Source organism: Hylaeus volcanicus, chromosome 4 (genome assembly GCF_026283585.1).
Source record: "Hylaeus volcanicus isolate JK05 chromosome 4, UHH_iyHylVolc1.0_haploid, whole genome shotgun sequence".
Taxonomy (NCBI): domain Eukaryota; kingdom Metazoa; phylum Arthropoda; class Insecta; order Hymenoptera; family Colletidae; genus Hylaeus; species Hylaeus volcanicus.
The window spans coordinates 26,450,252-26,465,782 of NC_071979.1; the positions used below are offsets into that span (position 1 = coordinate 26,450,252).

The 15,531-nt window shown below is 42.8% G+C and overlaps 1 protein-coding gene across 2 annotated transcripts in view; it reads left to right on the top strand.

The window, feature by feature from the left end:
- Positions 1-314: 314 nt before the first annotated feature.
- Positions 315-15,531, top strand: part of LOC128875102 (transcription factor Sp9-like) — a 42,866-nt gene continuing 27,649 nt past the window's right edge. For both annotated transcript variants that reach the window (XR_008456757.1, XM_054120452.1), the window contains exon 1: positions 315-2,012. Coding sequence is in view for 1 of the 2 variants with exons in the window: in XM_054120452.1 (XP_053976427.1) it covers positions 1,926-2,012 (87 nt within the window). In the remaining variant the exon portion in view is untranslated. The remainder of the gene's footprint in view (positions 2,013-15,531) is intronic.

The window sequence follows — 15,531 nt, forward strand, 5'->3', positions numbered from 1 at the left end:
TCGTTACCAACAACCTTTTGCTATCTAGTGAGCCAATTTTCAATATCTGGTCGATCAAAATAAACAAGTATCGACGTTCGCAGAAACATTACTTTTTGGTCACCCTGATAGGTGCGTGAAAAGGATTAGCTGTGAAATTTTATGTTTGGAGGACCGGTAAGTACGTTGAAATAAACGAAATCTAATATCGTAGTCCACTTGATCGTTGAGAATCTTATTGCTGCTAAGCAGAACATTCACAAAAATTATACAGAGCTAATACATTGTAAAAGAACAACTCCGCGAGAACATTCTCCGGTAATAATACAGGTACATAATGATACACCGTTATTTTCTTAAACCGGTATGACATCACACCGGAATTTCCATACCTTTATTTCTATAAAATTTTCCCATACGCGACCGGAAAGTATCGGTACGTTGTCGGTACTCTGCGTTCCAGTATGAACCTCCGTATCATAGTACATTGACCCAGATATTACTATCGTTCTATACAACAGCCAATATATCGATTTATAAATAACTTGCGAATTAAGACGTATATCTCATCTTGCGAAGAAATTAAAATTATTCGGTAAAATGTCGATATATTAGGATACACGATATCATACAGTAATGTTCGCAAAATTCGATACAAGAACGTCACGGCACTTAGCTGCGCGAAATAGTAGGTTTCGTAAGGAGAGCCGGCCTAGCGCAGCCGGCGCAATTAGAATGAGGATCGTGCGTAGGCAGACACGGACGACGCTCGTTTCCTTTGTGCCCGCTTTCGCCACGCGACATTAAAGTTCAATCGAAATTCTCCATTTCAACGACGACGACACGCTCCGAACTGTTCTCCCGTTTCTCAGCTTTCGCGTACGCTGCAGCTAAAAAAAAAAAAAAAAAAAAACAAAAAACAAAAGACACACAAAAAGTAGCGGCGAAATTCACGACAAAAGCTGTTCGCGTGGAATGTGGATCCGTATTTGTACATCAATTACGAAGGCCCACGGAGGGTCGATGAACTTTGCTTGTTTCGCCGGTATCAGATAGCGGCCTGTCGGTATTTAAATACCAACGGCGTGCATACCGTTACGTGAAACAACGAGGCTGAAGCCTAATACGACAACTTCGGGTCACGTAAGCCTCGTCCTGGAACAAGAGGAGTCCGATATAGAGGGGAAAGGGTAAGGAAGAGGAGGAAGGACGAACGTGGAAAGACTCGATGAAGCCGAAACTCACGGTGGGAGAGGGCACCACCAAAGGCTGTACGCGTGCCTCCTTCGCGACTGCGCGTTGCGCGCGCATTTCACGGTTCAATTATCGAGGGAGGGCTGCGGATAGGTCAGGAGGAAGCGAGAACGAGCCGCGAACCGGTCGTGGCTGGACGGAGAGGAGAGAGACCAGCGTCGAAGGTGGGAGGAAAATCGGAGGGGGTAAATAAAGTAAAGAGGAAGCGGGCACGGCACGGAGGCGGTTAGGGGCGGTTACTGGTTAGGTCTGAGCACCGCCCAACAGGCTCTGCCCCTTTTTTGCCCGGGGGCCGAAGTCCTGGCCGCTTCCCTACTACCATTCCCCTGTCTGGTCGGGGCAAAGCCGATCGGATAGCCGGCAGTCTGTCACGGGGCGAAGAACGGGAACCACGTTAACCGGTTTCCCTTAAGCATCGCAACGTTTTGCGACCCACTGGCATTTTTTTTAACGCACACCCGACGGCCGTGGGGAACCGACTCCACGACCCCTTCGACCGAATCGAGTTCTCCAGTACTCCTGTGATACACCGCTAGTGAAGTGTGCGCCGACAGAGACTCTCTCACACGTCGCGAGAAACCGTCCAGGTGACGCGTCGGGCCACGCAGGGAAGACAGTCGGTTTCGTGGACCAGCTGAGAACCGACAGGATTCCGCCAACAACCGGGCCTGCTCCCTGAAGCGTCAACCGAGATGTTGACCGACATGACGCCGGCTGCGGCTGGACAACTCTACCCGCAGCTACAGTCCATCGCCAAGTCGCCAGTTCACGGACATGTGGTGAGTCCACGATCTTTCATCGATTTTTCGAAGCTTCGAGGATTCGAGTCATTTACGTTCCCAAGACCGAACCGAAGTCTCGAGGAGTGTACTCAAGTTGAAGTAACTTCAGGAATCTCAATCCTTCGAGGATTTGAATCAGTTCGTGCAGTTCTTAAGACCGAGCTGAAATCTTGAGAATTATATCCAAGTTCTGTCAAACTCTAGCCTCGAAAACTTCAAGGATCACAACATACAGGCGTAGCTTCAAACATCAAATATTCGATTCTTCTGTAATTCTTAAGACCGAGGATTCTAAAACCTTGAGTATTGTATCCAAGTTGGGTCAAACTCGAGTCTCGAAGGCTTCAACGATTACCAACTTCGAGAGTCTCAAACCTTTGAGGATTTGAGTATCGTTCGCTTCCATAAGACCTAGCTGAAATCTTTGAGGATTGCATCCAAGTTGCGTCAAACTCGAAAACTTCGAGGATAACGATCTACAGGTGTCTCAAAACTTCAAATATTCGATTCTTGCGTAATTCCTAAAACTAACCGCCAAATTCGCGAGAATTCCGTTAAGACTATTGGAGGCTTCGAAATCATCCCCGTAACGATAGGAACATTCTGTTCTCTCGACTCTAGGAGAACTCTGGAGCGTTTTCAGAATTCTACCACTCTTCGCGTGCGACGGAAAGTGGCTAGCACGAGTCCTGCGATTCCGCAGTCGGTCGGTAGATGGTCCCCTGGCGACGGAGGAGTAAAAGGTCGAGATCAGGAGTTAACTAATGGCTGGATTTGTTCTGCGATCGTGGCCGCTAAAGCCCCGAACCTGCCTTCCGGGGTAAGGGTAGCTGTCAACCGCCGATCTCCTCGGAGCAAGGTCAATTACTCAGCCTCCTCCCAGATAGGGATCTTAATCCGTCCAGGTAGAACACGAATAGTTGATCTCGCTGATCAGGTGCTACTGTTCGTCCTGTCACCTTCGTCGGAGATCCTTCGACAGCCTAAGCGATAAAATCGAAGATCTTGTCGAGGCGGGTAAATTAGGGGCTTTTTCGACAACTCCTTTGACTGTTCGCCCGTCTCTGACCGCGATCGATTAGATAAATGGACTTTCAAAGTACTTAAAAGTCAGAGGACCTGGACAATTAACTTCCCAGACCTGTATCGCATAATGTACACGATCGAAAACCTAACGAAAGCTATCCACGTGGAATTCTATAGGATTTATTCATGATTTTCCTTGTTAGGATATTCGGTAAACCTGTATATTCAGTTTTGACTTTCTTTAGATTAAGTATTAATTTGTTATTGTAAGTTTGTCATTCCGGATAGTGAAATAAAATTCATCCAAGGGTTGAAGAATTGCAGATAATATTTCTTGAATTGATGGTAAATCATTTGATTGAGGATTTAATGAAATTACTTCATGCAAAAACAGAAGAAAGTTTCGTAGTATTTACACGCGATCTTTCCTTATAGGGACACCTAGTAGACTTTTAAATTCAGCCTCTCGTTATTCAGTTCGAGTGTTATTTAATTCGCAGACGTATGACTAACAAAGGAATAATTTCTCTTTCGAAGGATGAAATAAAATTCGTACGATATGGAGTTCAAAAGTGCCTTGCGTCTCTTCAATTATAACCATCGTACCTAAACATGTATGATTATAAGTATTACAGAATTAGCTCACTCTGTATATCAATTCTTACCAGATCTACAGGTTCAACCTATCGTTATCTAATCTAACGATTAATTGATTTCCAAGATCCATAAATAGCCGCGGAGTAATTTCTCGTCTAAAAAGTGGAATTCGTTTCACGCAATAGAGGATTAGAAAATATCTCGCAGATCGTATCTTTTCAATTAAAGGCGTCTAGATTTAACGGTATCGTTGCTCGAAGGCTCGCCATGAAAATAACCTCGTTCGTTCGCTTCGGTCATTTTATTGTAAACGTGCAGCGTTCCGAGATCCGGAATGCGACCGCTCCTTTTTGCGCATTGATAAGATTGAAGGAATCGAGACGACAACGCCTCGGTTGCGCAGATGCAGACCGTTTCCCGTATCCTGGCGCATCGAACCTCCGGCGTTGACATTGTCCAGGCCGCAAGGATCCTCGAATCTACCTGGCTGAATTATCAGCTTGCGCCGCCTGTAATCCCGCAGATCATCCCGGATGATCCATTCTGTTTTGACAGAAGCGACGGTCCCCGAAGCCGCGGGCCCGTTTTCGCCGGTGAAAACGTTCGTGCCGCTGCCGTGGCAGCTTTTGTGCGCTCTCTCGACACGTGTTCCTACTCGCCGCACGCACACACGCGCACCCGCGGGCCTTGCCGAAGCTTTTTCTTTTTTCTTTTTTTTTTATTTTATGACTCGGCAAGAAGGAAGAACGCTCCGTGCCGCCGTGGCCTCGGCAACATGATTTACGAGTCGATGTAAAAAAGTAATTAAATCCGTGGCATCGAAAAAGCGACGCGCACGAGTATTAATTAAGTCAGCAGAAAAGTTTCCTGTCGGTGTGTGTCGTGCCCCGAAAATTAATCTCGCCGGAAAGTCCTCCGACGTGCAGGCTCTTCCTGCTCTGTTTCAGACACGACCTTGCTCTTTTTACCGCCGCTGCTCTTGGTCCCCGTGACTCTTGAAATGGAACCACGAGCAGGTTCTTCTAAACCGCATGGCAATTCTAGAACGTAACGTTTGAGTCTTGAATATGTTACTCTTTCAATTACATATGTCTTTAAACAAATTTCTATCGGGGTCGGCTCTTCTCGTGGACTTTTAGATTCAACGCTGTATCTACCAGCAATCTGTTCGTAGGAGTTTTGTTTTCAATGCTCCTTTAAGAAACCTACTTTCTATTTGAAGATGCGGAATAAATTTCTATCCAAGAAAGAAAGAATTTCCATCGAGATTAATATTTATGGGAATTAAGTATCGAGAATAGTGTTTAAAGTATTGTTCAAGCTTATCAAAAATCCTGACAAAAAACTCATCGAAAGAGTTATTAATTAAAAGTATCTCTTACAACATCAATGTATTACGCTACATTTATTTTTGTCTCTCTCTCTCTTATCTCTCTCTCTGAATCGAATGACGGATTCGAAAATTATCGAGGACGCGTCGCTGTCGCGTCGACGCTCAGAATGTTGCAAACAGTTTAGTTTTCTTCGCTTCTTTTCTCCTCGTTCGGGTCGTCGAGCACCCGATCCGAATGTATCGAGTATCCTTCGCATAATGGTCCTTACGCAAGGTTCTCAGGGATCAAAGGGACTGCTCTTCTACCTGTGCGCCCAAGGAGCCAATTATTTGTCTGCTCCTCTTTGTGCACCGAGAGGATCCACTTGACAGGATGCGTGGGATGGTAACACGATACGTACTTCCTCTCGTCACTCGATCCCTGCAACAGGGACACACAAGCTTGCCAAGAATGTTCTCTTTCATCATTTTTGTTGTCATCTTCTCTGGAGCTTACGCGCGTCTTTGTCGCGTCGCCAACGTTGCGTCCTCGTTACGTCGCAATAATGCAACTTATTATTATTATTATTATTATTATTATTATTATTATTATTATCGTTACGAACGGTCATTATTAAAAGTTCCTTTCCCCGAAATTTATTTTAAAATACAAATCGTTGCAACTTGACCAAATGTTATCGAAATTCTTTCAAATTTTATACAGGGTTATCTGGTTTCGTTACGTTACTGGATTCTGATAATATGTTGACTCTTTTTGTGAACGAATATATACGGCCTTCGCTGTCAAAGAATTAACGATACTTACATTTCCAGACGTCCGGGAGGAATGATTGATTAGTGAAATACAGAGAAATTAAGTAGGTAGATTGAAAGCAAGTGTAATAACTGGACTGTGGATTTTATGCCTTCATGACATATGATAATGACATGGTATGCGCAATGCATGTAGAGTATATTTCAAATTAGCATAATAATAATGCACCACAGATTAGTATCTTTCCAACAGGTCAAACGCATGATTATTAAGATTAATAGTATCGCATCTTGTGGCACCCTATTTTATTTTTGATGCAACGGGAATTAATTAGCTAAACGACCTTTTTTCTCAGAAACAAAGAAATACAGAATATACATAATTATCCTTCGTAACTTAATGCAAATCGTATACGTTTCATTTCAATTCATGGACACATTATAACTAAAATGTTTTCCCTTTGTATGCAATTATCAATGAATTACGTTTCCTTTACAATAAAAAAAAAAAAAGCTGGGGAATATTTATACATTCCTCGTAAGGCCTAATTTCCTCCTTTATTACCGCTGTTAATATTTCATACCGTACAAGTCCATACATCCTAGATATGTTTATCGTGTTCTTCTCGCGTTCCCACGCTCCATAAATGCATAAAGTCCGCAATCTAATATTAACACCAGGCAACGTACGTACGAATAAGTCTCTGAAGCTGACCTGTTTAGAATTGCAAAGGGAGCAACCGTTCGAATGTATTCAACGAGCAATAGAAAATCCCATCTTATCGCGTTTCTATGTAAATTATTAATCACGATGCACATTCTAGGTAGAAGATCGAAGCAATTTATTATAGACTTATTCAGTGACACGCGTTGTGGAACTTTCGTGTAAACGTTCGACGAGCTGACTTAGAATTTGTTCACTTTCGAGAGACGCGTTTATAGTTTCACACGTTCTTGACTTCGCTGTGACATCTATCACTTTAGGTCGGCTATAAAAGCCGGAATAAAATTCCAACAACCTTCGGAAATTATGACAGCGCGTTTCGAAATATATTTACTTTCGAAAAAGCGAGAAGAAAAATTGTGACGCACCGGAGCGACTCCTTAATTATCGAGTCAACGTGAGCAGTTTCCACTGGCGAACATCGTGCTATAAGTATCCGTAGTCGTCCATTTCACGTCAAGGATCGATCGACGTTACATCGATACCCATTACATTGATCGTGGGAGCACGGAATACCGTCTGAATTCATCTCACTAATTCATAGACCGAATTCTCCGCGCTCCGTCGCTTCCTGGACGAGCGCAATATTTATTTCCAGTCGGTTGGTAAGCTTGCAACCCTTCTGTGATCGGAAACCGCCACAATGTACTCCGATATCGGTTCTATTCGCGATGAGAATTCTATCCTACGTGCTCTGGTTCAATCGATACATGGGAATTATTCAACGGAAGATTTAGCAAAGCGATATGGAAGCGAAGATTTAGTCGTCGATGGTCTCGACTATGGTGAAAGGATTTTTGAAGATGGTGTAGGGTTACGAATACGACGTTGTGGGTTAGCATCTCATATTTTCACAAATTTATGGCGAGGGATAAGAAAACTATCTAGAGAAACACTCTCTTTGGAAACAATTTTAACTTTGATCCAATGATAATTTTGTTTTTTAACCCTTTGCACTCGAGGCCTTTTTTCTGGTATCTACCAGCAACTCGAGACGCTTTCTTAGCATTCTATTGCCACAAATGCTTAGATTGACTTCGAGGAAGTATCCTTGAACTATTTAGTGGACGCGATTTGAAAAAAGAGATTCTATTAACCTAGTGACCCTATACTTCTCATTTATCCGATAGAGAGCTTGAAAAAGAAGTTTTCTTACCAAACATCGTACGGGCCTAAGAATGCAAAAAAATACGAGGGAAAAGAAGCCCCGCAATTAGCAATAGCCACCGGTCGTCGAGAGCGTTCACAAAAGTCCTGTCGTCTCGCTCGAAAATCCTCGAAATCTCGCTCCACTTCACTTCCGTGCTGGTAATCCGATAATCCGATTCGTGGGGCAAGAGTGTCCTTTTAAGCGACGCCCCGTTGACATTTTCAACGCCAACAATAGACTGCGAACGGGCCCGGCGAACAGCGTTTGTCGCAAAAATACAACCTTCGTCACGCTGGAGGGGATAAAAGCTCGGCACGGCCTTTTTATGTGACCTAAGAGGATTTACCTGGAGCACCGGATGCAACGAGGATGTCATCCTAATTTGACCCCTCTCGTGACAAATTTCTTGGATCCCTAGACCAACTTCGTTTCCTTAGGCAAACCCCAAACGCGATGGATGGACAGTCCTGAAATTTCCTCGCTAACATCATCGACCAGGAAGGACAGGAAAAACCTTTCTCGAGTGTTTTGGTTTAGTCATGTTACGTTTCCGATCTTTCAAATTCGATCATTAAAATTTGATCATTAAAATTGCACGAATCTGAAATGCGTCCTTAACCCTTTGCACTTCGAATTTTCTGATTTCGGTACATTTTTGTCGAGCTTCACTCGACATAGGATCGCAAAGGGTTAACCGTTCGATCTGCAACCACGAGTAAGACTCGTGGTAACTCGTGTTAACTCAGGATAATTATCGAAGACTCTGCAAAGGATATATGTAATAAATACTCCGAGTATAGGACTCAACCATAGGGGTTGAAAATGTTTCACATCATGAATCGAGCGATATATAAAAATCTGTAATACAAAACGTTATCAGAATTACATCTTGCACATAGAAACAATAAAAAATTCACCTCTTCGAGGATATTAATTCATACGTGAATGAATTTATGTTTCGAGTGAAATTCTATGACACCAAAGTAAATATTTATAATTAAATTTCCCAAAGATGTAATATAGCGATGTCGTCACGAAATCAGTCATCGTATTTCACCATCGTTTCCAATTTTAGTTCCCTTCGATATTATATTTTATCTCTGTAAGTTAACGTAAAAAACGTCATCAGAATTATCTTTTGTCCCATATGACCCAAGTTAAATCGTCGTTGTATTTCCAAAAGAGAACTCGCCAGAGAATTAACAAACGGCGAAGCTCGATTCATACTTGTGAAAAAAGTGAACCGCACCGTGGAAGTCTCCGCCCCTCGATTGAAAAACTTTTAACCGGGGTCGAGTCAACCAGGATTCCAGGACGTTTACGGACGTCCCGTGTATTCTCTGAACAAAATCCCTTCCGATTGCCGTCACGCCCACCACGGAGGCTTAATGAATTATTTTTGTCGAGCACGTCGCAAGTCCTGACGTGTAAACACCCTTTGGTAAACTCGTACGGCACGCCGTGTCCCGTTTGGAAGGTCCAAAAACGTGGCAGATGTTCGGGGTGACAACATGGCCGCTGGTGCTCGCTCGACGATGCTCGCGTCTTGGAAAACCGTTTTCGCGTATGATCGATCAATTTCGAAGCCCTTGGCTGCTGGCCCGTGTCATGGTGCGACAACCTTTGTCGTCGAATCGGACGGAGAGCTTTTTTTCGCCACTTATGCACGATCCGAACGGTTCTCGATCATCGATGGCCGTTAACGTTGCTCGGAGCGTTAAACGAAATCTCCTCGAGTGCAGTTTTCGGAAGCGTATCGAACTGTAAGCATCTGCTTTCTTTTGTTTTCTACATGTTACGTTGTACTTAGAAAAATATTAGGTTGTCCAGAAAGTGTTCGTGCCAATTTAAAAAAAAATTCAAAGGCACATTTCAATTTTAATATATATTTATCGAATTATATAGGTACCATTTTGTTCCACAACCCTTCCACCTTTTAAGGGATGTATACATGTTTGTTTCCGACCATTCTGATATATTCAGACCTGTTTATTGCAATTTCTACATTCCTGGCATTTTGGTGGTTAAAGTGTTAGTACATAAATTTTTCAATATTGATATCGTTTGCGTCAATTTAGCCCTGTTTCATAGGAGTAACGTTGTCAAGAGTTCGTATTATCACGCGAAGATTGAACAAACAGTTCGCTATCATTTGCCTGATTGCCGATCATTAGGGCAACGAAAAGACAGTTGTGTTCCTATAACTCATTCGTTTAGATAGGATCTCTCGGCAGTAGGCACGACTAATTGAAGCGGCAGTTTTCCACGGGAAAAGAGTCGCAATTACCAGCTAGCGTTTCCCAAAGGAACGATGCGCAGGGTATTCATAACGCCACGCTCGGTTTCCATTAAACGGTCAGAGATGCAATTTCGCAGTCCCGGTTACGGGGTGCACTCGAGGCGGTGTACACGTACGCAAGTCTAGCGATCTGCATCGTTATCGTTGGAGAAGGTCCGATAATTGAAAACCCTAGACGCCCCTTCGTTGCCGTAGACGGTGTTCCTATTGCACGCGCGAGAGTCAGTACCTCGAATTATCGGTCATTACTCTAACATGGTATCGTCGTCGACGGAATTATTCGACGAACGTGGAGGTTCCGCCTCGTGGCCGGGCTTTCTCATCCGAATACGAGGAAAACGTCGAATGAAATCCAGTTTATCGTATGTGGATTTTATGAATTTAACTATTGAATGATAATTTTTAATTTATTTATCGTCTCGTCAATTTGTAAGCCGAGTTACATGTTCAACATTTATATGCATATGTGAGTCATAATATAATTAAAATAAATACGGAGTGACTTATGGTTGGAATAACTAATTTTTACATTTAACGATATAACAAGTAAGATATCATTTTTGATATGCGTGTCTTGTCATTTAAACTGGTCTTCAAAGATAGTGTTTTAGGTTTGAATATGATATACAGATATTATAATTAGAAAATGGTAGTATTTAGAGGAACGTAATGCACCACCGATTTATAGGTTCCGATACCAGTGCTGACAAACAAATGCTACTAAAAAATGACTCTTCAAGCATGTACACAGCATGAAATTTTATTTCTATCAGCTTCTATATTTGAATATCCGTTATTTTGGAGAGCGTGTAAACAGGTTAATAGGTAGATAGAAAGAAATATCGAGGTCGTGATTCGGTGGAGATACGCCGGTGCGTGTGAGCTTGCCGTCCGCCATGGAACGATTCGTGTACATGACTTCCATCGACCATCGTCATCATCGTATCGCTCGGAGGTTCGATAATTGAAAAGCCAAGACTTCTCTCGGCGCTGTATACCGTCGCCAGGAACAATATTCCTCGTAGTGCGCGGGCACGAGCCCCCCCTTGAGATGGTACGTCGAATTACCAGCCATTATCGTGACGTATCATCGCGGCGAGCGTCATTCACCGGACCATCATGGGAAAGATGAACAATACTCGATCTGGTCAACACCTCGAGGCCTTAACGTGCGCCACTCGAGCAAAGTGGAAGAACGATTATTAACGACTCGATTCTATTAACTCGACTACTTTCCTCCTCGTGCTAAACACAATGCAACATTTTTTCCTCGACCGAGATTGCATGCTTGAATCGGTTCCAGCGTTTACCGCCATTACAGCCGAGGGATCCTCTTACGCATCGGGATTTGCTAGAAATTTTTCTCTCTTCTCTATTCTCGATCGGTATCGCGCGCGTCACTCCGAATGCCAGTTTAAAAGGCATTACTGAAATTTGAATATTTTGGTAAACGAAAAGGAAATTTTGAAGATGATCGGTTATAAGCAGAAAGATGACAAATGAAAGTGAATTATCTGATACGACATAGTATAATACTGCAAAATACGGTACATAATACAAAATAAGCTAGTAAAATAGAGCCTCAAACTGCGAAATACAAAATATTCAAGCATCATAGAGCATAATACATCGAATACTGTAATAAAGTTAATGCTGTCAGAAAGGGTGATATTGCTTACTGTGTAAAAGAGGAAGGACCAGGAAGAACATGAACCAAAACTATACCAATGTAACATTTCCGCGCGACGGACACCTCGAGGCTCGATCGAATCTCGGCGATCTCTCGCTGGGGAAAGAAGCGTGGCAACAGCAGGGATTCCCTGCAGGGGTGCCAATCCCCCGCGGAGTCGGAACCAAAACACCAAACGTTGGCTTACCGGCCCGCCGAGTGCAATGATTTATCGACTGCGCATTATACGTCCCATCAAGCGCGAATTTTTTTCAGCTAACGCAACAGTCAGCGTTCTGCTCGATGGCATCATACTCATTCTCGTCCAATGGCGCCCTAGAAGCGATTCTACGTGTGAGAAAAGTTATCGCATACTAATATTAATCGCATTCATACACGTTTCTTTTGGCAAATTCGACGAAAATTTGTACGTACGTGTTATTAAGTTCTGTTCAAAATTAAATTTTAATCGGTTGAAATCGTTGAAATAAAAATTCATTATATTATAAAAGGCGAAGAACACAGGTTATCCAAGCAACTTGGATCTTCGGAAATATATGTTTATATAGAAATCCCATTCGTCAGCCGTTATTCGGCAAAAATTCTGCTCATCTCTGGTTGCAACCTGTTCCAAACACGTCGAACGAGTATCGCGAAAATTATTGTTCGCCTTTTCGCCGGGCGGTGTGACGACGGCGGTTAAACTGCGCGATGGCGAATAGAAATTCCTTCTCGGAACGTTCGCTAAATGATAATCTCACGAGTTATCGCAGTAATCTCATCGCGATCTGGTAGGAAACTGGTATTTTGGCAAAAAATACGAATACCTTGAGAGTTAATTTTCATAAAACTGGCGTAAACTCGTCTCTCGTCTTGTAATTATAACTTTGACTAGCAACTAGCAATCAGAGCGCGATTTGAAGTTTGATGATTAAGTAGATGGTAGAAAAAGCGAGATACAAATCTTTCTCGTTATGTTAAATATTTTGATTTCAATTAGTCTCTTATTCTCATTCTCGGATCTCCCAATCGTTCTTTATACCACGTATAAAATTTCGTTGATACGTTTGAACATGGTTTCGCACTTCGAAAAGCGTTCCTGATAACTTTAGGTACAGTTAAAGCGCTGTTATAGAAACCTAACCTGAACCGTGTAGATTCCATTCGAGTCGCGAGGTTGTTTCTCGAAAGTAACATCGCCTCTCACGACGAGTATGGAGCCAACGACCCTTTACAGGCAGCGTAAAAACTTCCGGTATACTCGGCACGAGAAGATACAGCCACGATTTTCCCTTTAGCAGATGCATATGGCGGACTCGCAGCTTGCGAGCGACCCTCCGCCTCGGGAATAGCCACGAACGTTGCGTGCAAAGAGGAACCGAGTTTTGAACGACGCCTGGGATAATTGCGAGGGACGTAGGACGTTTACGAAGGAATGCGACGGAATCGATATTAAATCGACTCGACCGCTGCTGAAACGTCACTCGAGGCTCTGCAAAGCGTCGTGGTTTTGCACCGTGGCACGCGTCGAATACATAGGCCTCCAGAGATTGACCCTGAAAAGGGTCCTCGTAACGTCTTGTACGCACCGATTTTACCGAGGCTTCGTAAAACGGTATAGCCAGTTTTGGAAGCCAAAAGTGCCCTCAGACCGATTTCGATTTACGAAGATACATTCGATAGGCTATGAAAAAAGATTAATCTGTGCCAAGTTTCAAGTCCCTGTCTCGACTGGTGGGGGAGTAAACAAGAAAAAACAAAAATCACGTTTTTCACCAATTTCTCTCGTCCTGTTCTATGAAAAATGTTGAAAAAAATCAGCGATATTTCAGTTAGCCGGTTACACGTTCCAGAATGTTTTCAGATTTGTTCAATTCAAAATCCAAGCTCGCGAGAGAAGCAACGAGATTATAATCCATGGAGAGTTATTATCCTCGTAAAAATTTTGAAAGTACTTATCCCCTTTCCTCCGACTCGAATCAATCGAAAAGGTTGTAGCGTTGTTTATCATATTATTCGTAAAAATCTCACGAAAATCGGTGAAGGGTACAACAACAGGATCAGGCATGTTGGCATCACACGTGGATTTCCCAGCGGCATCTACCCGATCATTTTCAAGTATACAATACAGCTTAATTCTACAGTTTGAACTCTAATTTCTATTTACCAAATAGGAGATAGAAAGTCGCGTGCCTCTAATCCGCTATTCGAAATTTGCATCCGGACAAGAATCCCGGCCATTTCGGTACCAAACTGGAACCTAATCGGTTGGCAGTAATGTCAATTGGGAGAAATTGGTCGGAATAAAGATATTTGTTTCGTGGAATGTTTACGTAGGTTGAGGCACGCTCCGGGTGCGGCCATGCGGCCAGCGATACGCTTGTAAACAACGGATTACTCCGCGGTACTGTTTACTCCGTTTTCGTGGAATCGATTCCCGGTACGACGTTCCTCCGAACGACCATAACGGATTTACGCCGCGTGTGTGCCGATCGCGGTTGCGTAAGAACAAAACGCAGTAGTCGAACGAGCTAGTCGAACCGGAATGGCGAACAGTTCCAACGAGATCCCCTCAATTTTCTGCGTTTCACTCTCCCCGCGTCCTTGCGAGCGGATAATTTGCATTTCGGTGCCCACGTTCTGTGTCGCTATCAAGCACGTTCCCTAAGGGGACGAATTATCCTCTCGACATATTGCATAACGACCCCCGCGTTTGTCCCGTTAGATTTGCAGATTGGACGCTTCGTTAGATGCCGCGTCTTTTAGTATCGAGAAACGGGCTGCCAGGGATTATTATTTCATAATAATAACTCGTCCGGCGGTGAACGTGTAATTGATATAGCGAATAACTTTAACGTTTGGGCACTACCGTATTCGTGCCAGAGACCGAAAATAATGGTTATTTCGACATTTTACTGAGTCACTGAAGCGGTAGCTAAACGATTCAAACAAATTTTGCAGACCGAGCCAATATTTAATAAAAAAAAACTATAGAAATTTTATAGCGTCGGTATAATGACTACGTCAGAAAGGTGAGAAAATATCGCAAAACGAGAGAGATTACCTCATTTTATAACACTTGAAGGTATATTTCAAATATTAATTTGAGTAGCAGAAGTTCGAAAAAGGGTCGTGTGACTAAACTCTAGAATTATTTTTGTAACTTCAGTAACTGCTTCAGAACTTAGCCAGAGTTTACCAACATCGATTAACGGAATACAGTAGGGCGTATTTTCAAAACTTTATTTACGAAGCAAACATTGTAAACTGTCCGACTGTTAAAGTTACTCGCTATACCTTTTCTCGACGCATAACTTGGTGTAGCGAAATACTGCGTTAAAACGTGCGTGATTGTTTGTGTGTTTATAGAAAGACAAGTACTATTGGGAGCTGAAGAATCTGTCACGTGAGGTAAGCAAAACGCTTATTGATCTACTGTAAAGAGAATTCTGAAATAAGAAGATTGTTATTAATCGTGATTCATAATTACGAGTAGCTTAAACTTTATAATTTGAAACTTGAAAAAAAAAAATGAAAACGCTGGCTGCGTAGGGTCGACTTAACCCTTTGCACTCCTAAAGCCAGGTGTACTGTCCAGGTACTTCGAGGCATGCTCTTAAGCCCAGCTGTACTGCTTGGGTACTCAGAAATGTCCTACTCTAAAATTTTAAGTTTGAAAAATGTATAATGTAATCGAAATTTAAATTACACTACATTTAATACACAGTATAGAGCATATATTTTAACACATATATTTCGGTATAATAAATTATATATCGCACTACTTATTATCCATTTTAAATGCCACGGTATCTTGAATCTAGTTCACCCTTTGCGTTTATGCTTCGCAAGGAGACTGTAGGAGCTTTGAAAAATGTAATTCGTCGAGCTCGAGTCGACAAGACGCTGTTACGCCGGCCATGAATTTTTATGGAGGGGAAGCGGTTTCCGAGTTTCATGGGAAT